General features: G+C 43.1%; 1 protein-coding gene and 1 long non-coding RNA gene across 3 annotated transcripts in view; one reads left to right on the forward strand and one right to left on the reverse strand.

Moving 5' to 3' along the window:
* Window positions 1-22,018, reverse strand: part of NUDCD3 (NudC domain containing 3) — a 132,346-nt gene extending 110,328 nt beyond the window's left edge. The window contains exons 1-2 of the mRNA XM_075558104.1: window positions 21,710-22,018; window positions 14,164-14,489 (exon numbers count right to left, since the gene is read on the reverse strand). Of these exons, the coding sequence (XP_075414219.1) occupies window positions 14,164-14,489; window positions 21,710-21,901 (518 nt within the window). The 5' untranslated portion in view covers window positions 21,902-22,018. The remainder of the gene's footprint in view (window positions 1-14,163; window positions 14,490-21,709) is intronic.
* Window positions 21,949-27,557, forward strand: part of LOC142456819 (uncharacterized) — a 29,033-nt gene continuing 23,424 nt past the window's right edge. The window contains exons 1-2 of one of the 2 annotated variants that reach the window (XR_012786102.1): window positions 21,949-22,370; window positions 24,084-24,177. This is a non-coding gene — a long non-coding RNA (uncharacterized LOC142456819). The remainder of the gene's footprint in view (window positions 22,371-24,083; window positions 24,178-27,557) is intronic. The other variant, XR_012786101.1, reaches the window with a different exon arrangement.

The following is a 27,557-nucleotide window of genomic DNA, read 5'->3' on the forward strand; positions in this document are numbered from 1 at the left end:
AAAATGATTAAAATTTTTTTAATTAAGCATAGAATAAAATCTCCACAACTCAAAATAAAGAGTTGTATGAGCCCCCAATAAAATGATTTAAAAAAAATTTTTTTTAATTTTTTAAAAGAAAAAAAAAGAGGATGTTCTTGAAATTAAAAAAAAAAAAAACCCTGAGAAGTTGGTTGTTCCTACCCACCAATCACTAGACAATCACTAGACAAGAGAAAGATGTGGTAGTCGGCTTCCACAAAGGCTATGGCTTTGGAAACCCTATAGGGCGGTTCTACTCTGCCCTACAGGGTTGTGATATGTCAGCAATGATTCAAGGACAGGGGTATGAGTTGAAAGTGACTTGACAGCCACAGGTATCCCTTATTTACTTTTATGCCAGTTTTCACTAATCCTAATTTCTGATAAGAGAATTAGCAGGGGACGTGTGAATGATTAAAAACTGAAGATATGAGAGGGGCACTTTTGATCAGGTATAGGAAGGAGCATGGGAGAGGCCATCTCCAGCTGTCACACACAGCCACAAACAGACATGCGACTGTCTGGAACCCGAGACTATAACCCAACACCAACTACCCAGTACCACAGCAACCACCCAGGGACAGGGTGAGACATCAGACATGCAAGCATTCCATGAAAAGATGTGGCAGAGACTAAGACAGACACAATTAGCAAAAATACAGATCATTGCAAATGCTAGTCATAACCCCAGGGACTTTCCAAAATACAAGCCATCACATCAAAGGGGCTAAAAAGAATTTTTAAAATGTAAAGACAAAATAAAGCTGCAGCAATGGTGGTGCTACCAAAGTTAAAACTACTTTTCTCTCTTCCATATTGCTCTGGCAATAAAAATAGGGGTACTTTTGTCCAAGCCTCTGATGTGAATTCATTCACTCATTCATCACATTTTCCTGTCCTTAGTCTCTGGGGTAGTTCCATAATTTCATGTCAACAAAAGTGTAGGGGTGGCGTTTAGCCTATCAATCAGGTCACAGCCTGATGACTTCACTTGAAGGGCAACTGAGATATATAACTCTCTGGGGGCCAGGTTTTTGTTTTTTTCCCCCCTCTGGGGACCAGGTTTTTTTGGTTTTTGTTTTCTCTCATCTCCTCTCCTCTCCTCTCCTCTCCTCCCCTCTCCTCCCCTCTCCTCTCCTCCCCTCCCCCTCCCCCTCCCCCCCCCCTCTCTCTCTCTCTCTCTCTCTCTCTCTCTCTCTCTCTCTCTCTCAGCTTCTGAGCTGCTGGAGCCCTGCAATGCTTTTCCCACTCATCTTGGATCCACTCGACTTTGCCCCCACCAGCCTGTGATCCTCCTGCATTCTGCATCATTGCATGTGGCCGTGTGAGTCTGAAGAAGGACTTATGGACTAGTACCGGATTTATGGACTTGAGGTAGACTGGATTGGGATCCTTTCTTAACACATAATAAATCCTTGATAGAGAGCTCTTTCTTACACATGTATGAGGATCACTGGATTTGGTTCTCTAAATCAACACAGCCTAACAGTCTTCCACAGAGAGGCTCCCCTTTCCCCACATCTTAATGTTATAAGGCCCCAACTCTCAGTCCTTTTTATCTATTCTCTTCTCAATCAATATACACACCCTTGGTGACCTCACCCAGTCTTAAAGTGGTCTCTTCATGTACTACCAAAACCCAAAACACTGTCCCTGCGTCAATTCTGACCCACGGGGAGTCTGGATGGGGTTTCCGAGATTATAAATCCCTTGGGAGCATCGTCTCATTGGTCTTCTGAGGAGCAGCTGGTGCGTCTGCTCTAACAACCTGAGGTTAACAATCTAACACTCAGCCACCATACATTACCAGGGCGCCTATACAAATACTAACATTTTTCCATGTTTTCTCTCTCCTCCATAGCTCTCCCATGAACCCAAAAGACTCATGTACCCAACTGCCTACTTGACAATCCACTGAAATACCCCGCAGATTTGTCAAATTTCATACAGCCAAACCAAGGTCCTGCTCGTCCCCTTGAACCTGTCCCTCCTCCATTGTCCTCCTCCTTGGTTAATAATAGCAACAACACCCTTCCAGTTGCTCGAGGCAAAAAAAGTCTGAGGAGAAAAAAATATAGTTCTACTTTGTGTATATGGTTTATTGCTAAATATATCCAAACAAAACTCACTGCCATCAATTGGATGCCAACCCAATTTGAGGAGCCCGGAGGGCAGGGTAGAACTGCCCCTGTGAGTTGCTAAGACTATCACTCTTTACAAGAGCAGAAAGTCCCATCATTCTCCTATAGAAGGGCTGGGGCTTCAAACTGCAGATCAACTCATAACCACTGTGCCCCAGGGCTCCTTATTACTAAATATAATGCTTACTAACATAGGATAACCAAATGGTAGTGCAGGACCACAGTCTCGAAGGACATCACTGTCAACTAACATAACACAGTCCACAGGACACCGCCCTACATTCTACTTTGCTGGGTAGCAGCAACGAGGACCATCAAAACTTGTAAGCAGCCACCTAGATATAGCTACTGGTCTTTCCCCAGCTGGAGCAAAGAAGAATGGAGATTATTGAATGTAAACAACTGCATGTAAACAATTAGTCCAATGTACTACAGGACCATGTGAACCTTCCCTCTCCCCAATGACCCTGAAGTGGCCTGCCTACACCTTCAGCTTGCTCTAACAGAGATCAGAAGGTGCTGGACAGTGTGGGAGAAAAATATGCAACAAAACTCAAGATAATTAAAAGGGGTAGGCTTACTGGTCAAATGGAGATTGCTGGAAATGCCCCCACCCCACCCCACCCAAGCCTGTGGCCATTAGTCACCTTTCAGGTCTGGAAATTAGTTCACCCGCAATGTTCAATTTTCAGCATTAACCATCTCAGAGGCAAACTCACTTCCATCGAGGCAATCTGAACCCCGAGTCACTCTCTAAGGCAGAGTAGAACTGCTTTGGTGGGCTCACAACACTGCAACTCTTTTCAAAAGTACAAAGTCTCATCTTCCTCCCTTGGAGGGACTAGTGCTTTGAACTGCTGACTTGCAGTCAGAGTCCAACACGCAGCCCTGCCACACTCCCGGGGCTCCTTCAGGCTAACGAAACACGGGTCTCTAAGGGAACAAGACGACTTAAGGAGGCAACACACAACAATTTCAGACCAAAAGGGCAGCAATTACCCAAGGACAAAGTCCAGATGGTTGTGAAAGAAGAAGAAATGGAAACAGGAATCACAGGGCGGATGTATGATAAATTGTGCTTCATTGTATGGATTACAACCAATGAGATGAAACAAAATGTACGTCAACTGTTGAATAGAAAACGGCTTTGCTAGTTGTATGAGTCCACAATAAAATGATTTTTAACAAATTTATTAAAATTAGTTCAAACGGAAAAAAAACTGCTTTGCTTTGTAAATCCCCTCAGTCTCTCACTGCCGTCAACTAAACTCATAGTGATAAGACAAGGCAGAACTGCCCCCGTGGGTTTCTTTTTTAATCATTTTATTGGGGGCTTATACAGCCCTATCACAATCCATACATACATTCATTGTCAAGCACATTTGTACATGTTGCCATCATTTTCTTTTTTTTTAATCATTTTATTGCGGGCTCATACAGCTCTTATCACCATCCATCCATCCATCCATCCATCCATCCATTGTGTCAAGCACATTTGTACATTTGTTGCCATCATTTTGAAAACATTTTCTTTCTACTTGAGCCCTTGGTATCAGCTCATTTTTCCCTTCCATCCCCCACCCTCCCTTCCTCGTGAACCCTTGATAATTTATAAATTATTATTTTTTTCATGTCTTACAATGTCTGCTGCCTCCTTTCACCCACTGTTCTGTTGTCCATCCCCCAGGGAGGGGGTTATATGTAGATCATTGTGATTGATTCTCCCTTTCTCCCACCACCTTACCCTTACCCTCCTGGAATTGCTACTCTCATTATTGGTCCTGAGGGGGTTATCTGTCCTGGAGCCCCTGTGTTTCTAGCTATTGTACATGCTCTGGTCTAGCCAGGATTTGTAAGGTAGAATTGGGATCATGATAGTTGGGGTAGGGTAGGGGGTGGGGAAAGCATTAAAAAACTAGAGGGGATGCCGAACTGTCTACAGATGGGCTTTGGGCCTCCTCTCCACACTCCCCCTCATTCACATTGATATGATTTTTTTTGTTCTGGGTCTTCGATGCCTAATAGTTGATCCTGCCGATACCTCGTGATCACACAGGCTGGTGTGCTTCTTCCATGTAGGCTTTGTTGCTTCTGAGCTAGATGGCCGTTTGTTTACCTTCATGCCTTTAAGATCCCAGGCACTGTCTCTTTTGCTAGCCGGGCACCATCAGCGCTGTTCAGCCTCTGTGGGTCTAAGGCTATAGAAAGCCTTCCCCAGGAGCAGCTAGTGGTTTCAAGCTGCTGGCCTTGTGGTTTAGCAGCCCAGTGCCTAACCACTACCTCACTAAGGCTCCAGCAGTATCTTCATCCTATTCATAATAAAAAGTTAAATACGTACAGACTAGATCAAGACTAAACTATATTCTAAATCAGTGGTTCTCAACCTTTCTAAAGCCATACCCTTTCATACAGTTCCTCATGTGGTGGTGACCCAAACCATAGTTATTTTTGTTGCTACTTCATAACTGTCAGTTTGCTACTGTTATGAATTGTAATGTAAATATCTGATATGCGAGATGTACTTTCATTGTTACAAATTGAACATAATTAAAGCATAATGGAAAAATATAAAGCATAATGATTCATCACAAAATAATATATAATTATATATTGTGAAACATTTATTTCTAATGACAAAGAAATGAAATTTTGTCTTGCAGTATGGTGTAGCATGGTGGGTAACAGTCTTCATGCCGGGTACTCGTATGTGGGCGGACCTGCCTGGAGACGGAGCGAGGCACTGTGTCTCGGTTCCTAGGACCATCGGAAATATGTGTTTTCCAATAGTCTTGGGAAACCCTGTTGCGCAGCCCCCAGAGGGGGACGCGACCCACAGGTTGAGAACCACTGTTCTAAATGGAGGTAACACTGTGGGTTAACCACAGGCCAGCAACCCAAATCCACCATTACTGCTCAGAAAGAGGAGACTGTCTGCTCCTGTGAAGACCAATAATCGAAGAAATCATACAGACGGTTGCTGTCACTGCACTCGACTCAATGGTAGTGGATTTGGGGGTTTTGTGGGATTTTAGTTTTGGTTTACTCGCATCCTAAGAAACAAATTTAAAAATTATTAGCAACAAGAATTCACATATTGGTGTATATGATCTACTGAGTGAAACAAACTTGAATAATTAAGATATATCTGTTCTTAAATGGAAAGACTTAATATTGTAATGATATGAATTTTCCCTAATTAAAAACATAAGTTTCATGTGTTCCAAGTAAAAATTTAAACACAATTTTCATATTTAATTATTTTTCAAGAATCGCAGTGATGGGGGAGGAGAAGAGCCAGGAAAAGTCTAGGGAGGGAATAAAAACCACTAGCTCTACCATTTGAATTACGATGCTGGTGAAGAATGCTGACTACTCAGGAAGAATGAACAAATCTGACTTGGAAGCTGAGTCAGAAAGAGACATACAAACAAGGACAGTAGCCTTGCAGAGATGGCAGACAGGGAAACACACTGTACAGACCCGCTACACCAGGGCTTCTTAAACTTTCTCGACTTGAGACTAGTTTTCACCCAAGAAATTTGAAACACGGGCAAAAGCGGCCAGAAACACCTCAGACTTGTTCAAAGTTCGATTTTGAATTATTTTCTGGTCATTGTGCATTCAGAAATCTTTTACCGCTGCCAATGTTTTGAGATGCCCCACATTCAGTTGCACACCCTCTATGAGGTCACAGCCCATCGTGTAAGAAGCTTTGCTCTGAAAGCACGGAGACCAAATGGAGCAGATACAGGTGAGAATCCCGGAACGCTGGGCTTCAGAGTAAAGGTAAAGCAGTGGGCTGTGTACCTGCGCAGAGAAGCTGAGGAGTTGAGTGAGGAGGCGACTAAGAATGCGCCAATTGTCGGCTGACGTGAAACCACAGCACGGCCATTTTGAACATTCATTAAGTAGCCGTCAGTTTGGGCAGCAGCCTGAGTAATAATTGCACAGGCTTGCCAAGGGCCACACTAGCCCTACTCCAGTGGCCGCTACCTCAAGGCGCTATCTCCCCTTGCACTAGCACCTACTCCAGTGGCCGCTACCTCAAGGCGCCATCTCCCCTTGTACTAGCACCTACTCCAGTGGCCGCTACCTCAAGGCGCCATCTCCCCTTGTACTAGCACCTACTCCAGTGGCCGCTACCTCAGGCGCTATCTCCCCTTGCACTAGCACCTACTCCAGTGGCCGCTACCTCAAGGAGCTATCTCCCCTTGCACTAGCACTACTCCAGTGGCCGCTACCTCAGGCGCCACCTCCCCTTGGGCCCCACACTTCTTGGTAACCAGAAGTATGGCCAGCAACTGCCCTCATCCACCCTGCAGCCGGTGAGCCACAGCCCTGCTCTGCCTGCAGTCAAAAGCACTCGCTCAGGGATGAAGCCCAGACGCACGCCACCGGAATCTCTACGTGGCTGGCAGCCATCAAGTGTTGCCGTCGCGGTGACCATGTAGTAAAACCACATTTTTAAAAAAGGTGGCATCATTTCATTTATGCATCCACTGGTCTCGGACACACAGAGCTATTATGCCAAAGAAAGAGAGAGAGACCAAAAATATGGAAGCAACCTAAATACTAATCAGTGGAATAATGGATGCATACTTTAATACTTACACACAATGGAGTACTACGCACTGCTGAATAACAACAAATCTGCTGAACACCTCATCACATGGATGAATCTCGAGAGCATCATGCTAAGCAAAATTAGTCACTCACAACAGGCCAGATGTATGAGCTCACTACTGTACAAAGTCAAGGAAAGGTTTTCAGGCTAAAAGAACATACTGTGGTGGTCACCAGGCTGTCACGTAGGCATTGGACTGCCAACCACAAGATTGGCGGTTCAAAACCACTGACCACTCTGAGGGGGAAAGATGAGTTTCTCTGCTCCAGTAGAGACTTGCCTCATTGGAAATCCAAACCAGGTCACTACGAATTGAAATCAACTCAATGGCAGTGGGTTAGTGTTAGGAGTTTGGAGGTTTACTATTTGGGAGGGAAAGAGATGGAGGGATAGGTAGCTATGGGGCAGAGGATAAACAAACGTTAACTTGGGTGAAGGGGGATGCAATAAACCGTAAAATGGAAGTTGGCAAAAAATGATGCAAACCGAAGACAATGGGAGGTTTGCAAAAGGTAAAGGTAACAGAGGCAAGTGCTATTGAGTGGACAATGCTACAACAGTGGTAATCTACAAGGGGATGTTTAGATAGCCACAGGTATGGAGGGGGAGGGGGACATACCTTCAAAGAGATACAGAATTGACAAAGGATATGTGTATACATGCATTGACCTTTGCTGCATATGGATCGAAAATGTGGTGAAGCATAGAGAGCAAAGTCATGAAAACATTCTAAATCCAACCAAACACCTCGACAGAATGAGTTGCTAGGTCTAGGGAACCAGGACCCTCGTCTCAAGCAACATCAGTGTCAATAGGCTGAATACTGCACGAAGATAATGCTCTACATCCTGTTTGATGAGTAGTAATTGTGCCCTTAAAAGTCCATGAGCAGCCATCCAATGATGAAAATCAACAGACATAGAAACAAGTAGTCCAATGGACTGCATAAACATCAGTCTCCACTGTGGCAATGATGTGACTGAACTACTGAACTGTGTGATATGTGGATTAAGTGCCAATGAAACTGTTCAAAAAAAAAATAAGTCTCCACAATCCAGAGACTATAAGAACTAGATGGTACACAATTACTACTACCAACCACTCTGAAATGAATCCCATACAACAATCCATACCTGAGCAAAACACACAAAAAAGTACTTAATGATCAACTTCTTATAAGAAAATGAGTATGTAAATGATAAGCATCTTTACTTTTTGCATTTCATTTTTTCCCAGCACTTGTGCTAACTTTGTTTTAATTGCATATGCATATGATACGACTTTGCTGCCAAATAAGAGAAGAGAGTATTTGCCATCACGCTTACCAATGAGTCACACACTCACAGTCAAGGCGTCTATTGGGACTCACAGGTACACCACAGGACAGGGTAAACGGCCCCTGTGGGTTGCCCAGGCTATGAAACTTTACACAAGGAGAGAGCTTCAGCTTCCTCCCCCACTAAGGAAACCACCCCCAAAACATGTGGCAAATGGTAATCATTAAAAAAGTCCGTGATCTAAGATCTATCAGGTAGGTAAGTGACTTTTGGAACAGTACCAGCACAGGCAGTGAATAAGTGCCCTGAGTTATTCAATCAGCACAACTCCAGATCTAGCTACAGTATTTAGAATACACTATGTTGGACAGAGATAGCTCTAGGATATAGCTAAAAATAGGACAAGGAAAACGATGATCTTTCACATTCTATTTTCAGACCTGCCAAAGCAGTGCATTTAAGATTTAACTGGACCAACAAAATTCTTTACTAAACTAGAAAAACGAATCACCAGCTATATGGAAGGGAACGAGGTGCAAATACCCAGGTAACATTGAGGAAGAGCCCCAGGGGACCTCACTCTCAACCTCAAAACTAACTATTCAGCCACAGTAATCAAAAAGGCCTGGTACCGGTTCAACAATAGACACACACACACACAGCAGTGTATGTGTATTCTGTGTTCTCAGAACACAGAAATAAATCTATCCATCTGCAGAAACCTGGCTTTTGACAGAGACCAGTAAATATGGTCTTTGTCTCTTCAACAAATGGTGCCAGCAAAATTGGGTATCCAATTATGACTCATATGGGTCACAGGTTATTAAAAACTAAATATGGGTTAAGGACCTAAATGTTAAAACGAAAACCAAAAAGGTTTTGGAAGAAAAAATAGTTTTATGAGTTCATTTAAGGAATAAATTATCCAACACAACTATAAATGCAAGAGCAGCAAAAGATAACGAGGACCACATAAAAGTTAAACATTAAAAAAAAGTTAAATATTTCTACTCATCAAAAGACCTTATTTAAATCATAAAGAGTGATTATACAACTCATTTTAAAGGTGATTTAACCATGAAAAAAAGACAGAGAATGTTCTAATATTAATTGTAATAATTGTACAATTCTTCTTGATATGATTGAACTATTGCACTGTATGATATGTGGATTAAATGCCAATAAAACTGTAAAATAATTAATAATTATAATAAAAAGACAAAGGGAAAATATTGGGATGATATATCTCATGACAAAGGTCTAAACAATAATTATAAGAAACTTCAACCACTCAACAACAAAAAGGCAACTGCATTCAAAAGTGGACAAGGAATCTGAACAGATACTTCAGTAACGGGGACATTCCAGTGACCAATACATGAAAAGATATTCATAATCATTAACCATGAAGCAAAAAACCCTCCAAACCCTTACTGCCATTCAGTAAATTCTGACCCATAATGACTATTTGGGCAAAATAACCCTTTGGGTTTCTCAGGCTGTAAATCTTTACAGGAACAGCAAGCCTCCTCTTTCTCCCTCAGAGCAATTGTTGGTTTTGAACTGCTGACCTTGTGTTTACTAGCCCACTGCATACTCCACTATGCCACCAGGGCTACTGTAGGGTGATGCATATCTAAATCACAATGAGATACTACTGCCTCACTCCTGCAAAAATGGAAGTGATCCAACAACAGTGAGTGCTGGCAACCATGTGGTGGGCGCACACCCTGCTCCACCGCAGAGCGGCTTTAGCAACCCTCCCCAAGAACTCTGTGTGCCTCGATTCGCACCACAGCCAAGAGGCAGTTTGGGCATCATGGAGGAAAACAGATCTTCCTGTTCAATGTTCTCTGAATTTGGGGAACAAAAAGAAAGCTAAAGGAGCAGGATCTGGGCTAGATGGTACGGGATAAGTTTTCCAGACAAGTTCTCATAGGGTAGCCCACACTCGTCCCAATAGTGAGCTGAAGTGTTAGTGCGATGGGAAAGAATTCCTCAGTGGGGTTTTCCTAGCCTTTCTCTCGCCAGCGCAGTTTCTCACTTTCTTAAAACTTCATACTAAGCCCCGGTGTCTATCAGGAACAGTCCTCTGGATGCTCAGCAGTTAAGCTGGAATACAGTTCCATGCTCCAGTCTTGGATTTTAGTATTTACAGTCCTTGGCTCTCACAGGATGGTTGCTTCCTTAGCTGACCCCTCACTCAGACAGCGGCCTGTTTTGAGACAAGTCAAAGGTCTTAAAAGACATCAGACACTGTTCTTCCTGATAGCTGGGCACCGTCTAATTTCCTCATTACATTTTGCTTAACATTACCTATATAGATTCCCAACTGGAGAATTATGCTCCTAATCAGGCATTTTGACCAAGTTACTACTACCCAGTCCTTGGTGACCCAGACCCAGACATTAGACTCTTCCCTTTTGATGTGCACAATTTTCTTCAGAGGCCAAACCAGAAGCATCTGATTTGGAAACCCCACCAAGTGAACCACTTTAAACACACGTGTAGCGATTAAAGGAACTAAAATACTTTCATGGACGTCACATGAGACAAGTGTATGACTGATGGAACGTGTTCACAGCCATCCACTGATCACAAAGACACGTGTAAACTTACCTTTTGTTTGGAGTAAGACCCAGTCCATGCAGGTGTGACCTGCAGACCTAGCTGAAATACTATCTGACTTACCCTCACATATTTTCATTATAGAAAATACATTAGCAGGCAAAGTTGAAAATTAAAAACGCTCATAATCCCACCACACCCTGCAAAAACGACTATGTATTTCCAGACATTTTCTCTGCATACCTAGAATTTTAAATGTTCTGCAAGTCGTCTGTTTCCAAAGTACAATGGAAGGATAGGCACAAGGTAGCTATTCCATCACAAGTGGGAGAAACTGGAGGGGCTAAAAGGAATGCAACTCATCACATCAATAAAACAAAGGAAAAATCAGTTAATCATCCATTCAATGCAGAAAAGTCATTTAATAAAATCCAACACAGAAACTCTCAGGAAAGAGGAGCTGATACCAAGGGCTCAAGTAGAAAGAAAAGGTTTTGAGAATCATGATGGCAACAAATGTACAAATGTGCTTGATGGATGTATGGATGGATGTATGGATAGATGTATGGATTGTGATAAGAGTTGTACGAGCCCCCAATAATATGACTTAAAAAAAAAAAAAACCTCTCAGGAAAATAGGAATAGAGGGGAATTCCTTCCAATGATTAAGGGGATCGAAGGAAAAGCTTTACTCCAAATGGAGAAAGTCTGAGAGTCTATCACTTGAGATTAATGCGCCAAGGATGGCCATATCATCGCTATTATTCAATAGTGTGCTGTCATAACCAGAGCAATAAAGTAAGAAAGGGAACAGAAGGGCATCCAAATTGGACAGGCAGAGGTATCTCTATCCACAGATGACATCATTCTACACACAGAGAGCCTTACAGATCCTATAAAAAATCTACTGGATCTAATAGGATTTAACAAAATGGCAAGGTACAAAATCAACACATAAAGATCTGTTGGATTCCTTTACTCCAACAGGGAGAATTCCAAAAATAAAATCAAGGAAACAGTACCATTTACAATAGCCCCATGAAAGGTAAAATACCTAGGAATAAACATACCAGGATTTGAAATAGAACAAAAACAGCACAACTACTATAACAATCTAATATAAACAGAAAAATACTTCATGTGCATGGAAGATTTAACATGAAAATGTCAATGCTGTCTAAAGAGATCTATGGATAAAATACAATCCCAATGTAAATGCCAGTAACTTCTTTACTAAAATGGAAAAATTGATCAAATTATTTGGAAAGACAAGAGACCTCAGTCAAACGAACACTGAAAATGAATGAAGTAGAAGGTTTTTGATCTCAAGACATACTGTATTGCCCCAGTGATCACAAGAGCTTCTGACAGGAATAAGGAGAGTAATACTGACCAGTGCAATAGAATTGAGAGCCAAAGACAGAGCGCCCAGGTGATGAACAAGATTCATTCCTGCCTTTGACAGGTGCATAGAGCCCTGGTGGTGTGGTAGGTCACGTGTTAGGCTGCTAACCACAAAGTCAGCAGTTTGAAACCACCTGGCGCATGGCAGTGGGGAGGATGAGGCTTTCCGATCGCATAAAGCTAGACACTCTTGGAAACCCACAGGGGCAGTTCTACTGTGTCCTACAGGAAGACTCCGTGGCGGTAGAGTGTGGTTTTTTAGCAGTGCAAGACAAGGCTGCACACCTTTTCATGATTTAAAAGCAGCAAATGGAGTTGAATGAAATGGATGGATGTATAGATTGTAATAAGAGTTGTATGAGCCCCCAATACAATGATTTTTAAAAAAGTACCACTATTGTGTTCTTTCTGTTAAAATGTAATAGTTTCTGTTTTCTTTTTTAAAAAAAGAAATGAAATAAAAATTTTATTGTGGGTTGTCATTTTATAGTGAAGGTAAATTTGCATACCATTAAAGGGCAAGCTTGAGTTGCCCATTAATTACAAAGTCATAACTGAGGGACAGTCTATAAATTCATCTATCTATGGGCAGCTGACTTTCTATAATTTTATAGCTATATTTTCATTTCATAAAAACATTTTATAACAGCTTGCTTTGTTCTATTCTCATTTTTCAGTTTAGACATATGGTTTACATATCACACAATTTAATGACTTAATCATATCATAAAGTTTTGCAGTCTTCACCCCAGTCCACTTGAGAACATTTTCTACTCTGTATATTCCTTATTTGCTCCCCCTCAGCCCCCAAGTTCCTTACAATAATAAACTACTAATCCAGTTACCGTATCCATTGATTTACCTATACTGGATTTCATGTGCAGAAAAACATAGGCAAAAAAAGATTAACAATAATAAAATAAAAGAGAAAAACCTAATTGAAAAAGAAAGCAGAAAATATTAAGCACTAGCAAAAATTCTAAATGAGTCACAGGGGAGAACAAATGACAAGGTCTCACATGTGACGTCCATGAAAGTATTTTAGTTCCTTTAATCGCTACACGTGTGTTTAAAGTGGTTCACTTGGTGGGGTTTCCAAAGCAGATGCTTCTGGTGTGGCCTCTGAAGAAAATTGTGCACATCAAAAGGGTAGAGTCTAATGTCCGGGTCTGGGTCACCAAGGACTGGGTAGTAGTAACTTGGTCAAAATGCTTGATTAGGAGCATAATTCTCCAGTTGGGAATCTATATAGGTAATGTTAAGCAAAACGTAATGAGGAAATTAGACAGTGCCCAGCTACCAGGAAGAACAGTGTCTGATGTCTTTTAAGACCTTGGACTTGTCTCAAAACAGGCCGCTGTCTGAGTGAGGGGTCAGCTAAGGAAGCAACCATCCTGTGAGAGCCAAGGACTGTAAATACTAAAATCCAAGACTGGAGCATGGAACTGTATTCCAGCTTAACTGCTGAGCATCCAGTTGCAGAAGGCCATGGATGACAGTGAAAGCTCAAGTCCATTTGCAGCATTCCCCAGTGATTACGCCTCCTGAGAATCTCTGCTGACCACTGAGCAAGGACATGAAAGCCTGGCTCTCAGAAAGAGCACACTGGAAAGTGGATTCATGCAGATGGAGTCAGGTTAAAACAGAACACCTGATCGTTTGTTCTCCCTTTTGACTCATTTAGAATTTATTCTAGTTTTTATTGTTAGCTTTCTTTTCTATTGGGATTTTTCTATGTTTCATTTCGTTATTGTTTCCTGGGGAGCGGTTTTTTGTTAAGTTTTTCTGTGTATGAAATCCAGGATAGGTGAATCTATAGAGACTGTAACTGGGTTAATAGTTTCTTAGGGTTATGGCAAGAGAAGTTGTGCAGAGATTGGAAGCTAATGAGGACGAAAAGGTGGGAAATGTTCTAGAATTGTGTTGATAAATGTACAACTCTTTAATGTGTTTTAACCATTTAACTGGGAGGTATGTGAATTTTATGTCGGTAAAACTGGTAAAAACAAATTTTACATGTCCTACAGGTTCATCCAATGTGTGTGTGTGTATGTGCATGTGTGCACACGCGTGCGCGTAGATATAAATTTTTAAATAAAGTAGAAAGCCACAAATCAGTACTTCTTACTTGGGAAGAGCGAGCGGTTCCCTAGGAACTTCAGCAACAGCAGCAACTTCCCCCGGAGGCTCTGCCTCCTCGGAGCCACAGGCCTCGTCCTGCTCCGCACCTTGTGTGCCTGGAGTCTGCACTGGAGCCGCTGCCTGAGGCCCATCCAATGCGGTGCTGGAGTCAATCTCTATTTCCTGGACGGGGACGGGGACTGGTTCCTTCTCAGCGATGGCAGTTGCTTTATCTTTTGCTTCTTCTTCTTCTTTTCTTCTGATTTTCTCTTCAAGTTCCTTTCTCCTCTTCTCATCATCCTGACGAGCCAGGTGGTCGAAGGTTTTGAATACCTAAAATCAGACAGCAATCAATTCAGCGAGCCGATACCCTATCACAGTCAGACAGGAAATGTAGCAGGAGCTGGTAATACAGAATCAAAAGGCAATAGAAAGAACCAGTCAGGACAAGACCTAGCAACAGCTCATTGTGCTAAAACTGTCCTATCTCCAGCCAAAAGGCTTCCCATTAATAAAATGGAAAAGAATGCTGTTAATACTTACTAGTTATTTTGAAAACAATCATCAAAATTAAGAATTCACAAGCCAAGATGCACAACATTTACATACCTTACGAGTCAACCTGTCTAGTTGAAAAGCATGCACACTAGGTTGCCTTCCCGATCAGTCTCTCTGCAGCCCCTTACATGATCTCACATATGATGCCATGGAACAAAGCGCGCCAATACTGAGAGGTAGTCAGACAACACAGAAAAGTGAAAATTCAGTTGCACATCAATCCCCAACTAGCCCAGAGAACCAAGCTCACTAGACAGTGCTGCTCTCCTGCCCACACTGTGCAGGCTGAGGGAAAGTGATCACTTAGAAAACTTGGCAACCTGATCCAGCAAACATCTACTAGGTGCCCGTGATACGCAAGGAGCACACCAAAAAACCATTTTAAAAATGATGCCTTATGTCGTCTAAGCACTCAAAATCCTGGTGTGTGGCTCGGAAGCCCTTAACCTCTTCTGAGACACAGGCACTAACAAGAAAGGTCTGCGATATGAAAAAGGATAGGGATGCTGTCGGCTCACTGTCCGAGACGCCCCTAGCACCTGAAGCCCAGCCAGACAACGCTAGTGAGAGAAGGGCTGTGACGTCCACTGTGAAGCCGGGAGTGAGGGTTCCCGGTGAAAGAACTCGAGAGACGTGAGAGAAAGGGGTGGGGATTGGACTGTGACTGAAAGGCAGAGCTTTCTGAGGGAGCTATGAGAGGAAACACTAAGGAACAGCTAGCTAGCTCTCCAAGGAAACACCGAGCCCAGCGCCAAGAAACCCTGCTCTCCTAGACGTAGGAAAGGCTGAGAGGCTAAGCTGGAAAAGGCCGATTTTGAAAGGAAGGAATGCAGGCAGGAATTATACAAGAAAAGCTTTGAGCACCGGGCTGAAAAATAATCATAAAAGAGGGGTACAAACACACTAAATTACACCAATGGTTTTACAAACATTCTCTGGAAACTCTCACAAAAGTTCTGTGAGGAAAAAAATATACTTAAAGAGAAGAAAAAATAAGGCAAAGAGAGATTAAGAAAGTTGCCCACAGTCCTACCGGTGAGACAAGACAGTTACAATATAGAGATAGATAGATATAGATATGGCACCAAATAAAGAAAATACAATCAAAATAAAATAAATAGAATTCTAAGGTTAAAAATCACAGCAATAACATACATGTTCATTTCTACTTTTGCCAGAAAAGTAAGCCTTCGACTCACTCTTTCACCCACACATCTGTTTACTGCCATCTTCCCTTGACACACCAGATCGTCAACACCATGAAAGCAAAGCAGCAGCAAATTCTCCCCTAATGCCCTGGAAAATCTAATGCAGGGCCCCCAAGACTTCCTCCCCTGCCTCAGTCTCTCCTTACACCCTCACAGCACTCGCCACAGCCTCCTGCAAGCCGCCCACTTGCCATCACCAAGGAGCGTTGTTCATGTCGACCAACTTCTCCATCACATCCATTCGAGACTCAGAACCGTTGAACTAGGAAAGGCTCCTGTGGTCCTGCGAGCACACTTTCAATCCACAAAGAGGTGAAGTGATCTCCCTATGATCTCCCCAACAGACGAGGTGACAGACAGCTATAGAGCTGGCTTTCCTGATTCTCATGTCAGGGATTTCTACTAGGTAATTCTCAAACTTGACTCCAGGATAAACATAGAGTATCCACTGTAATCAGTAGCATGTCGTTCAAAATAATCTTTCTTTAAACACCTTTCTATGAAATGGAATGGGATTTTCACGTGTCTTTAAAACCACTATTTGTCTGTCAGTCTGTCACATTGTGGTGGCCTGGGTGTTGCTGTGATGCTAGAAACTAGGTCACTAGTATTTCAAATGCCAGCAGGGTCAGCCAGAGTGAAAAGTGAACAGGGGTTACTTTGAGAACTAAGGTGCACCTGACCCAAGCCAGGATATTCTCCACGGCACCGTCTGCGTGTGAAAGTTGGAAAGACCGAAGGAGAATCGATGCATTTGCACTCTGGGGCAGGAGCAGAATACTGAAAGAACCACGGACTGCTAAGAGGACAAGGAAGGGTCAAAAGAAGCCTCCCAAATACAGAATACACAGTCGGAAGACAGGTCAGGAGATGACAGAAGACAAGCTAGATGGCTGGGACCGCCTAAAAATTAGACACTTGGGCATCAAAACATTGCACCTAAAGAGTGAAAAGAGAATCCGCTGTCAGAGAAAAAAGTTCGGGCAATGACGTTATCAGACAAGGGACTAATATCTAACATTACAATACACTTCAACGCCTCGGCAAGGAAATGACAATGACCAATGGTCAGAGGGTGTGAACAGACTTCTCCAATAAAGACACGGGCAGCAAACAGACATGAAGAAATGCTCGGTATCATTAGCCACTGAGATGCAAATCAAAACACTGAGCCACTACCTCCACGATCGATGGTGGAGAGCATGCAAAGAGCAGAGTCATGCACTGCACGTGGGCGAAGACAATGGTGCAAACACTGTAGGAATGGTAGGGTGCTTTCTCCAAAAGTTAACAATATCAAATGGCCGAGCAACCTTCGAGTGGTAGATACCCTGCAGAAACATGAGCTGTTACGTGGATGCATGCACACACACTGTAGCAAAAAAAAAAATAGAAATATGGGACCTTGTCATCGGTTGGAGAGGAATGGATAGACAAACCTTGGAACATACACACAATAGAACACGATACAGAGTTAAAGATGAACAAATCTGCAAAACACTTCATAAGATGGATGAATCTGAATGCTGAGTGACTTTAGCCCAAAAGGACAAATAGTGTATGAGATCACTATCATGAAGAGTCAAAAAAGGTTTTCATCCTAAAACAAACATTCTGACGGTTACCACTGGCGAGAGGGGAAGATAGGTGGGGAAGTCACTGGCTAGAGGGTAGACAGGTTTCAGCGTGGATGAAGGGGAGGGCGCTGTACAATAAAAGAGAGGCGTGACAGAAATTATGCAGGAAGAGAAACTACTGGAGGGTCTACGGCTGGTGAATAGCAACTGGGGTCTTCAAAGCTCATGAACGGCCACTTAAGGTGCATGTATTGCTCTCTCCCCATCTGGAGGGAAGAAAAGTGTTGAAAATCAAAAGGCATATGGAAACAAGTAGTCCAATGGACTAATGGACCACACAAACATAATTTTCCACAAACCTGAGACCTGAAAACTAGGTGGTACCTGGCTACTCCTACTATTCTTCTGAAAGGGATCGCAGTAGAAGGTTCCGGATAGAATGGGAGGAAAATGTGGGACTGAACACGAAACCATAAAAGACACACTTACTAGTCAGAGAGAGATGTGTAGGACACCCCACTCCCTCCAACCACCCCCACACCCCTGTCCCAAGACTACTGCCCTTTGGCACCCTTTCTGTCTGAAACTGAACTGCCTCTCCTGTTAGAGTAAGCAGCCATTTAAGATCATATGGTTGAATTTCCCCAAGGACAAAGCTCAGAGAGCTAGGAAAGAAGGAGGAATGGAAACAGGAAGTCCAGAGAGGAAGTGAAATAAGTGAATGAACACTGAGGGGCCTGCAGTGAAGGAGTTGAAATAAAATATGTATGAATTGTTGACTGTAAAACTGATGATCTGATCTCAAAACTTCCACCAAATTCACAATAGATTTTTTTTAAAGCGAAGATAAAGCCAGACAGATACAAATCTAAGTCATTATTTTAATATCCCATCTTACAACAAAACCCTAGCCAAAACGGAAATCACTTTCGCAAGCATTCTGCCAAATAGGGTTCTGTAGAATCAAAATGCAAAGCAAAGATATCACCTGAGGACTGAAGCACGCCTGAGCCAAGCCACAGTATTGCAATTGCCTCGTACACATGCCAAAGCTGGACAATGAATACGGAAGACCAAAGAACTGATGACTTTGAATTACGGTACTGAAGAATATTGAATATACCATGGTCCATGAAAAACAAACAAATCCATGTTTGAAGAAGTACAGCCAGAGACTGCTTAGAAAGGAGGATCGGGAGACTTGTCTCTGGACACATTATCTGGAGGAACCAGTCCCTGAAGAAGTTCACCAAGGGCACATGAGGGAGTGGGGAAAGGGGAGGGAGGGAACAAAAAAAAAAAAGAGGACCTGATGCAAGGGGCTTAAGTGGAGAGCAAATGCCTTGAGAATAATTGGGGCAGGGAATGTATGGATGTGCTTTATACAATTGATGTATGTATATGTATGGATGGTGATAAGAGTTGTATAAGTCCCTAATAGAATGTAAAAAAAGAAAAAAAATAAGACATATACAAAAAAAGAAGTTCACCATGCCTAGTAAAAAGGGTCAGTGAAAGAGAAAATCCTCAGCAAGACGAACACACTGATTGCAACAATGCTGAGGACACGGAAGCGGCCAGTGTTTCCCTCTGTTGTACATAGGGTGGTTGACGTGAGTTGGAATCAATTCGATGGCACCTAACAATAACAATCTAAAAAAAAATAGATCCTCTGCCTTCACGTTAATGTACTAAATCAAAATATCCAGGGAGCGTGAGGACTTTTTAAGTTCTTCAGTAATCGTGATGAAAACACTACACTTAACCAACCCCTGGAAATTCTATTCCCTGGGATTCCTTTACACTTACTGCCCTGTTCATTTACCTCTCATCTTCCTATCATTCATATCTCCCTGAGCATTTCCTGTTCCCACCAGCAGAGCAAGGACTTGTGTCTGCAATAGAAATTTCAGTTTTTAGGAAAAAAGAAAGACCAACCTCTCAGGTCAGGATAAGGATTAAATTCTTAACAGCCCAATATATAAAACATCTAACAAGATGACTAGCACATAAATATAATTCTCAATCATCCTAGGCAAAAGTATTTTCACTCAGCTACCAAATGGTTACATGACAGAGTAGAAAGATTTAAAAATCAAAGAAATGAGATTTTGAGTTCCAGTTCCATGATGAACTAGTTGTTTTCTTGGTCAAATCACTTAATTTTGCTGAGCTGGTCCCATCATCTGCCACATACAATTATTCTTATCTGTTGTACAGGGATATTGTTATTATTACTGTTGTTGTTAGGGGTCATCAAGTTAGTTCCGACCCATATCAACCATAAGCACAACACAAACACTGCCCAGTCCTGTGCCATCTTCACAAGTGTTCCTATGCGTAAGCCCCTTATTGCAGCCACTGCGTCACTCCATCTACAGGGACAATGGAAGCTCAAATGGCAAGAGTTAGATGAAAGCACTAAACTACCATAAAGCCCTGCTGGCTACATCAGCTTTGGCGGCACAAGGGTCAGGAAGTATTGGGCTACTCTCCAAAAATCTAATGCTGGAGCCCACTAGCCAATCCAAGAGAGAAGTCAATCTGCTCCGGCCAAGATTTACAGCCCTCGAAACCCTGTGGAGCCATTCTAGTGTCCAATAGGATGCTGTGAGTTGAAACTGACTCTACAGTAGCAACAGGTTCTTACGGTCCTGCTAAAAAGTATCTCCTTCACTATGGAAAACAGTGTGGCTCTCCTTTTAAAAACTGGAACTAGAAAAACCAAATGATCCTGCTGTCCCACTACTAGGTATATATCCTAGGAGTTATATTTTGCTGACCCTCTATCTACTTTACGAAGCGAAACAAGCACCACGACACAAACAAATAAGTGCATACTTGTGTCCTTTCAACGTGTGTAAGCAAATATACGTTTGTCGGGAAACCTGAGAGGACTGGAAGCGTCACCTTCAGAAATGTGCAGGCCTACATAAAGGATGTGTCAAGAAACAAAGCATTGGGTTTTGATCATTCTTTAACGAGGGTTTATATGATTTCGTATCAATACTTTGCTACTTACCTCATACTTGCAATAATCACAATCAAATTAACTGAATGAACATTAAAAGCTGTTCATACACTTTGACGTGAATTGTATTGACACATGGAAAAATATAAACTTAATAATTATATATATAAGAAAATCTCGCCGCCAGACTCATAATGATCCTATAGAGCAGAGTAGAATTGGCCCTGCGAGTTTCCAATACTATAACTCTTTAACAGGAGTTAGAAAGGCCCATGTTTGTCTCACAGAGCGGCTGGTGGTTTCAAACTGCTGGTCTTGCAGTTAGCAACCCAACTCGTAACCACCAGGGCTCCTTAATTTTATATATATGCTCAAGTGTAAATTTAATATATTATTATTATTATGACTGTCTCTGAGCTGGTAATTCATGTTTCACTTGATCTTAGCCAAAAGGCCGAGAAGCGATGGTAATTCTTGTTTCAAACAAATTGACCATATCGATTCATGAACACCATCCCTCAGTCATTCCTTCCACCTCCAGAGTGTTTTGGCTTTGTAGTTTGGGGGCGTGTCCATTTCTGTTGCTGTAAATTTGTCATTCCTCCCACCTGGCCTAATACCTGCATAGTTTTCCCTCCCTGACGAGCAGCCCTTAGCACCTGCAAGAGTGCTGCGCCACTATGGGGTGAACGAGGGCTCCGCTTCGGGCGAAACCACCAGTCACTGCGGCAGAAGGACGAGGTTTTCTACTTCTGTCAAGGAGTTACACAGTCTTGGAAACCAACAAGGGCGGTTCGGCTCTGCCCAGTGGGGTCACGAGTCAGAATCGACTCCAACGGCAGTGAGCTTGTTTTGGGTTTGGTGGGGTGGATCCTAAACTACTACTGTTGACACATTGTGTGTAAAACTAGGTTGGTCGAGAGGCAGTCACATATCCCACTGAAGAATAACCTGATACCCAATCAGCGTTTCAAATTATTTTCGCTGTCCTCGTCCCAGCTGGTGCCCGGCACTGGCCCGGGAGGGAGAGCCACAGAATAACCAAAAGGTTTAAGAAATTGAGGTTGGTAGGAGTAGTGTCTCGCAACTTAAAGGGGGGCGGGGCCAGAAAAGCAGCCAGGACTGCGCGGTATGTCAGGGAGCAGGATGCCCCCCGAAACGGGCGCCTTCGGGGACCTTCACCTCAGCGACTGGCTACTGGGTGGACACGATCGGGAACCTGTCCAGCTCCGCTGTTACCTGCAGCACCAAGGCCTGAGCGGCCCCCGGCGGAAAGCCCATGCGATCGGACGGGTGGCGCAGGAGGCGGTAAAAGTCGGTCTTGCGGTAGAGGAAACCGAAAAACACGCGCAGAAAGTCCTGGACGTTGCCCACGTGCTGCAAGATGCCCAGCAGGGCTTGATCGTACAATTCGGCTGAGCCAGGCTCCATGTCGTCCGACGGGCCCAGGAGGAGCTCACGCACCGCCGCAGCTCGGCCTGGAGGATCCCCGACCACAAACGACTTCCGGCGTGCAGCCGCTAACGGCTCCGCCGGCCGGCTCCGCCGCGGAACTTCCGGTCCGCGCTCGTTCGCTCCGCCCGGACGCCCCGGAGACCCGCTTCCGCCGCCGGCCGGGAGCACCGCCCCGGCTGCCCGCGCTGGGCTCGCCCGCCGCCGGTCCTCGCGCGGAGCCCGACCGTGGACGCAGGTGAGCGGAAGGCCCCGCGGACGCTCGACTGAAGCTACCTGAGGACCCTGAAGGAAGTGGGCGGGGGGAAGGGGCGTGTCGGCTGCGCGTTCTGACACGTGGGTTCGCTTGTCAACTGAGTCGCTGGATGGCATCACGTGGCCGGTGGGACGTTGGCCAGCTCGTTGGCGGAATTCTCCCAATTTATTAGTGGCTAAAACCGGACCCGCTGTAAGTTTTGTTTTGTTTTGATCAGTGGGACACATAAGGGGGAAATGCATGTACGGAGGTTGGTATGAATTTCTTCATTCTTAATTTCCTAAGTGATGCGCTGGGCTACTAGCCACAGGGTTAGCAGTTTGAACCCACACTGCACTGAAGGAGGAAGATGAGGCTTTCTGCTCGCCTGGCGATGTAGCCTCATGTCACTTTGAATCGATTGCCTCCGTGGCAATGGGGTTGGGGGTTTTGTTTGTTTATAAACAGATGGTTTTATATGCAATTCTTTTTCATCACGTAGAATATTACCATGGCTTGATCTCAAGTGTCAAAATGTACTAAAATCAATCATTTTAACACTGCATTGGGACATTCTTAAGTGAAACTGGCTTTCTTTGGCAGGGGGGAGGGAGTGTGTCAGGCAGTGAAGAACGCAGGGACTACTGAGTACCACGGTGCCACTACTTTGACTCCTGCCGTGGCACTCATAGTTGTGCCTACCTTTTGTTTTGCGCCATCAGTGTTTGGGTCGGGTCAGAACTAGGCAGCCCAATTTGGACTAAGCTGAAGCAGGTCCAGGCTCTGCACAAGCTTCCCTGCACATCCCCAAGGTCAGCAGCAGCAGGCGCCAGATAAGATTAACCAGTGAAACAAGCAAGAAGTCCACCAGCAAGTCTCCTGGTTTCCACGCCCCATATGCTAATTACCCTACATTCCTCACCACCCCTTTATAACCCTCGCTCCCAGCTGCTGAGCAGGACTTCCCTGACCTGTTGGACTAGGTCACGGAAACTCCCCCCACCGAATAAAGCTATTTCTGTTTCTGCTCTCCCTTGTCCGGTCATGTCCGTCTTCCTCCCTGTTCCTCAGTTTCGCCTTTACACAAACCACATCCTAATTTAACCATGGAGGCCCCCACTTGGAAAGGCAAAACCCTAGAGAATTCGATCATCCTTGAGTAAACTAAGGAGCCCTGGTGATGTGATGGGCTACGCACTGAGCTGCTACCTGTAAGGAAGGTCAGTGGTTTGAACCCACCTGCCTTTTTGAGAGGAAAAAGATGAGGCTATCTGCTTCTATAAAATGTAAACTGTTTTGAAAACGCAAAGGGAACATTCCAGCCTGCCCTATAGGGTCAGGGTCAGAAGTGACTCTTGGTAGTGAGTCAAGGAAACCTCAGTATGACTTGAATGTATATGCAAGAAAGGGGAGGAAGGGGGCTGGAGAGGTTGAGATAGGAAGGAGCTTTGGTTTGGGTTATTGGGGGGGGGGGTGTTTCATTTTGTTACCTTGTATATGTATTACCTGGTCAAAAAGTAAATAAAAGAATGTGAGAAGTAAACTTAGTGAAAAGGTAAACATAGCCTTATGAAATGATCAAGCAAACACTTTTATTATTGGAAACCTAACTGATTTGAAAACTATGACCACAAAAAAACCGCATGTGGATTTTCACAGCAGCTTTATTCTTTAGAAAACATCAGCAGTTACCAAAAATCCTCACTGCCATCGAGTTGATGCAGACTCACAGTGACCCTATCACACAGGGTAGACCCTGTAGCACCCCTGTGATTTACTAAGAATGTAACTTAACAGGAGTAGAAAGCTCTGTGTGATCTCCCTCAGAGTTGCTGGTGGTTTTGAACTGCTGACCTTGTGGTTACCAGCGGAGCATGTAACCACTATGCCACCAGGGCTGCTGACGTCGTTATTTGTAATTACCAGAAACTGGAAGCACCCAGCAACATGTCCTTCAATAGGCTGAGTGGACAAACTGTGATACGGCCATAGAGAGACTACTCTTCTGGATCTTAAAAGAGTAAGTTATCAAAATATGGATTAATCGTACATGTATAATGGTATAGTCGTCGATCTGAAGAGGATGCATAGGTGACAATCCCAGACTGCCATTGGGGGAAAAAACCAAGTTAATAGAGTTGCTAGGAAAGGGCTTCAGAGAAGGAAAAGTTCAACAGGTGAAGCCCGGAGATGTAGGTTGGTGAAGCTTTTCTGTAGAACACTGATGACGCTGCATTTTTCAAAGTCCACAGAGCTTTACAACTCAAACAGTGAGCCTTCACGTATACAAACTTAGGTCAGGATTGCAGGGTAGAACTGGAAATGTGCATAAGACTAGCTGTAAATAAACGAGAAAAGGGGGGGGTGTCAACCTCAATAATTTTGAAGATGAGTGAAATCTGTAAGACTGAAAGCAAAAGAAAGTACACGTAAGAACTTGCAGTCTAGCTTATGAAACCACGATATCTGCACATTGGAATTACATAGTTCATAAGTGAATGCTGATGATGATCGTGGGAGAGGTTACAGATAAGCAAGAAGAGGAGACCAGAATGATCCGTGTGGTAGTGGATTCGAGTTGGAGACAGTTTAAACTCATGTTTACCTAATATAAATACAAATTATTACACAGAGAAATAGTTACAGAAACATGGGTCAGTGCATGCACATACATGCATACATACATACATTTTCCTTGTTCTGCCAGCTGAGAAGGCCCAGATAGTCCCTGCCTATCAGGAAGAACAGGATCTGGGCTTTGAAGGATTGTCTTCAAACAAGCAGCCATCTAAGTAAAGTGTCAATTAATTCCACATGAAAGAAGGAAACATTACAAGGATCTACATATAACCTCCTCCCTGATGAGGGACAGACAACAGAAAAGTGGGTGAAGGGAGACGTCGGACAGGGCAAGATATGACAAAATAATAATATATAAATTATCAAGGGTTCATGAGGGGGGAGTAAAGAGGGAGGGGAAATTATGAGCTGATGCCAGGGGCTTAAGTGGAGTGCAAATGTTTTGAGAATGATGAGGGCAATGAGTGTACAAATGCGCTTTACACGATGTATGTGGATTGTGATGAGTTTTATGAGCCCCTAATAAAATGATTAAAATTTTTTAAAGGATACCAGTTTAGGTGATCCAAGAATTGTACATAATAAACCCCAAATCCCAGGGAGGGAATGGTATGGAAGCTTAAATTGTGAACACCCAGTTTGCAGACGGCTGTGGGTGGCAGTGGAAGCCCAAGATTCATTTGCAGGGTGCACACATGGATCAAGCCTCCGGTGAACCCCCCTGACCGTAGATAAGGGATGTGACTAGCCTTGGTCTCAGACAGAGGACATTGTAAAGTCAATTAGTTCGCTTAAAATGTAATATATTATTATTTGATCTCCTGTTTTGACCATTTTAAAGTTGTTTCAGTTAAAAAACAATGAAGGGATTCCCTTCTGATCATAGACCAGAGATGTGAATGGCCTTGCTATCATGCAGAGTGCATTGGAAAGTGGATTATTGCAGATGCAGTTAGGTTAAAATGTAACACCGTATCATTTGCTCTCCCCTTTGACCCACATCAAATTTGTTGTGGATTTTAATATTTTCTGCTCTCTTTTTGAGGTTTTTATGTTTTACTTTGTTATTGTTGTTGTTACCCTCTTGGCTGTTTTCATTTTCAAAGGTTTTCTGTTTGTGAAATCCAGGATAAATCTTTAGAGACCGTAACTGGATTAATGGTTCCTTGGGACTACGGCAGGGAAGGTTGGGTGGAAATGGGGAGCTGATAACGGTGAGTGGGAAAACAAAGAGCAGGTTTTAAAATTGGTTGTGGCGATGATTGGACAACTCTACTTCATAATGAATTGTGTGGCTTGCGAATTATATGCCAAGAAAAGTGTTAAAGATAAATAAAATGTTGCAAAGGCATTTAACAAACTATGGATAACTTTGAGAAGAATGGGAATTCCAGAACACTTCCTTGTGCTCATGTAGAACCTGTGCGTGGATCAAGAGGCAGTTGTGTTTACAGAACAAGGGAATACTGCATAGTTTAAAATCAAGAAAAGTATGCATCAGGGTTGCAGCCTCTCACCATACCTATTCAATCTTTTTCTTTTTTTTTTTTTCACCTACTCCATCTCTGTGCTGAGTAAACAATCATAGAAGCCAGGTTAAATAAAGAAGAATGTTAGAGCTGCTTGTGATGATGTATTTACAACTCTTTTAAAAAGTGACTTAACTACAGAAGTGTATGATATGTGAATATTAAATCAAGAAAAGGAAACCAAACTTGACCTGTGGTCGCCAGGGGTGAAGAAGTAAGAGACTTTGCTTAGGAGGGGCATTGAGTTGATGTTCATGGTGGTGGGATGATTTGGAAAAGTGTATCAATAATGGTTGTACAACACAAAGAGTATGATCAGTGGCACTGAATTATATAGTTAGAAGTTGTTGAATCGAAGAAGGTTTTGTATATTTTTGCCACAATTTAAAAAATAATTTTAAAATTAATAAATATACAAAAAGCAATGAGTACAAGGGAGAAAAATGTTCTAAAATTGATTGTGGTAATGATTGTACATTTCTCTTTTTGTATAATTTTTTGATATGATTGAACTATGGAATTGTATGATATGTGGGTGAAGTGCCAATAAAACTTTTTAAATATTGCTATCTATTGTTGATTATGACTCTGTAGATTCCACACCATCCACCTCCACTCATGCCACCTTGCCCATGGTACCCTCCACTGCCTCCACCACTACTACCATAGCCACAATCACCCAAGCCATCAGGAGTGCCGGATCCTCCACTGTCATTCTCACTCTTCCAACAGAGCCATATCCTCCCTGATTATCCATTCTATCTCAGCCATCGCCTCCCATTCCACGACCTCCCATTCCACGACCTCCCATTCCAGAGCCGCAGCCAAGAGTAGAATTCAAGACGACTTCAATGTGTCGATGCTGCATATTATTTTTATCTTTAGACATGGCAGCTGATCTACTAGACTTCCTTACAGATTTAATTTCTTTTGTATTTTTTAAAAATCATTTTATTGGGGGCTCATACAACTCTTAACACAATCCATACATACATCCATTGTATCAAGCACATGTGTACATTCGTGGCCCTCATTCTCAAAATATTTTCTTTTTACTTGAGCCCTTGGTATCAGCTTATTTTCCCCTCCAGGACCCCCTCCCTCATGAGCCCTTGGTAATTTATAAATTATTATTTTGTCATGTCTTTTTTTTTGTCATGTCTGATACTGTCCAATGTCTCCCTTCACCCACTTTTCTGTTGTCCGTCCCCCAGGGAGGGGTTTACATGTAGATCATTGTGATTGGCTCCCCCTTTCTACCTGACCTTCCCTTGTCTTTTGTATTTTAAGA

The sequence above is a fragment of the Tenrec ecaudatus genome, chromosome 9, assembly GCF_050624435.1.
Source record: "Tenrec ecaudatus isolate mTenEca1 chromosome 9, mTenEca1.hap1, whole genome shotgun sequence".
NCBI classification, from domain to species: Eukaryota; Metazoa; Chordata; class Mammalia; order Afrosoricida; family Tenrecidae; genus Tenrec; species Tenrec ecaudatus.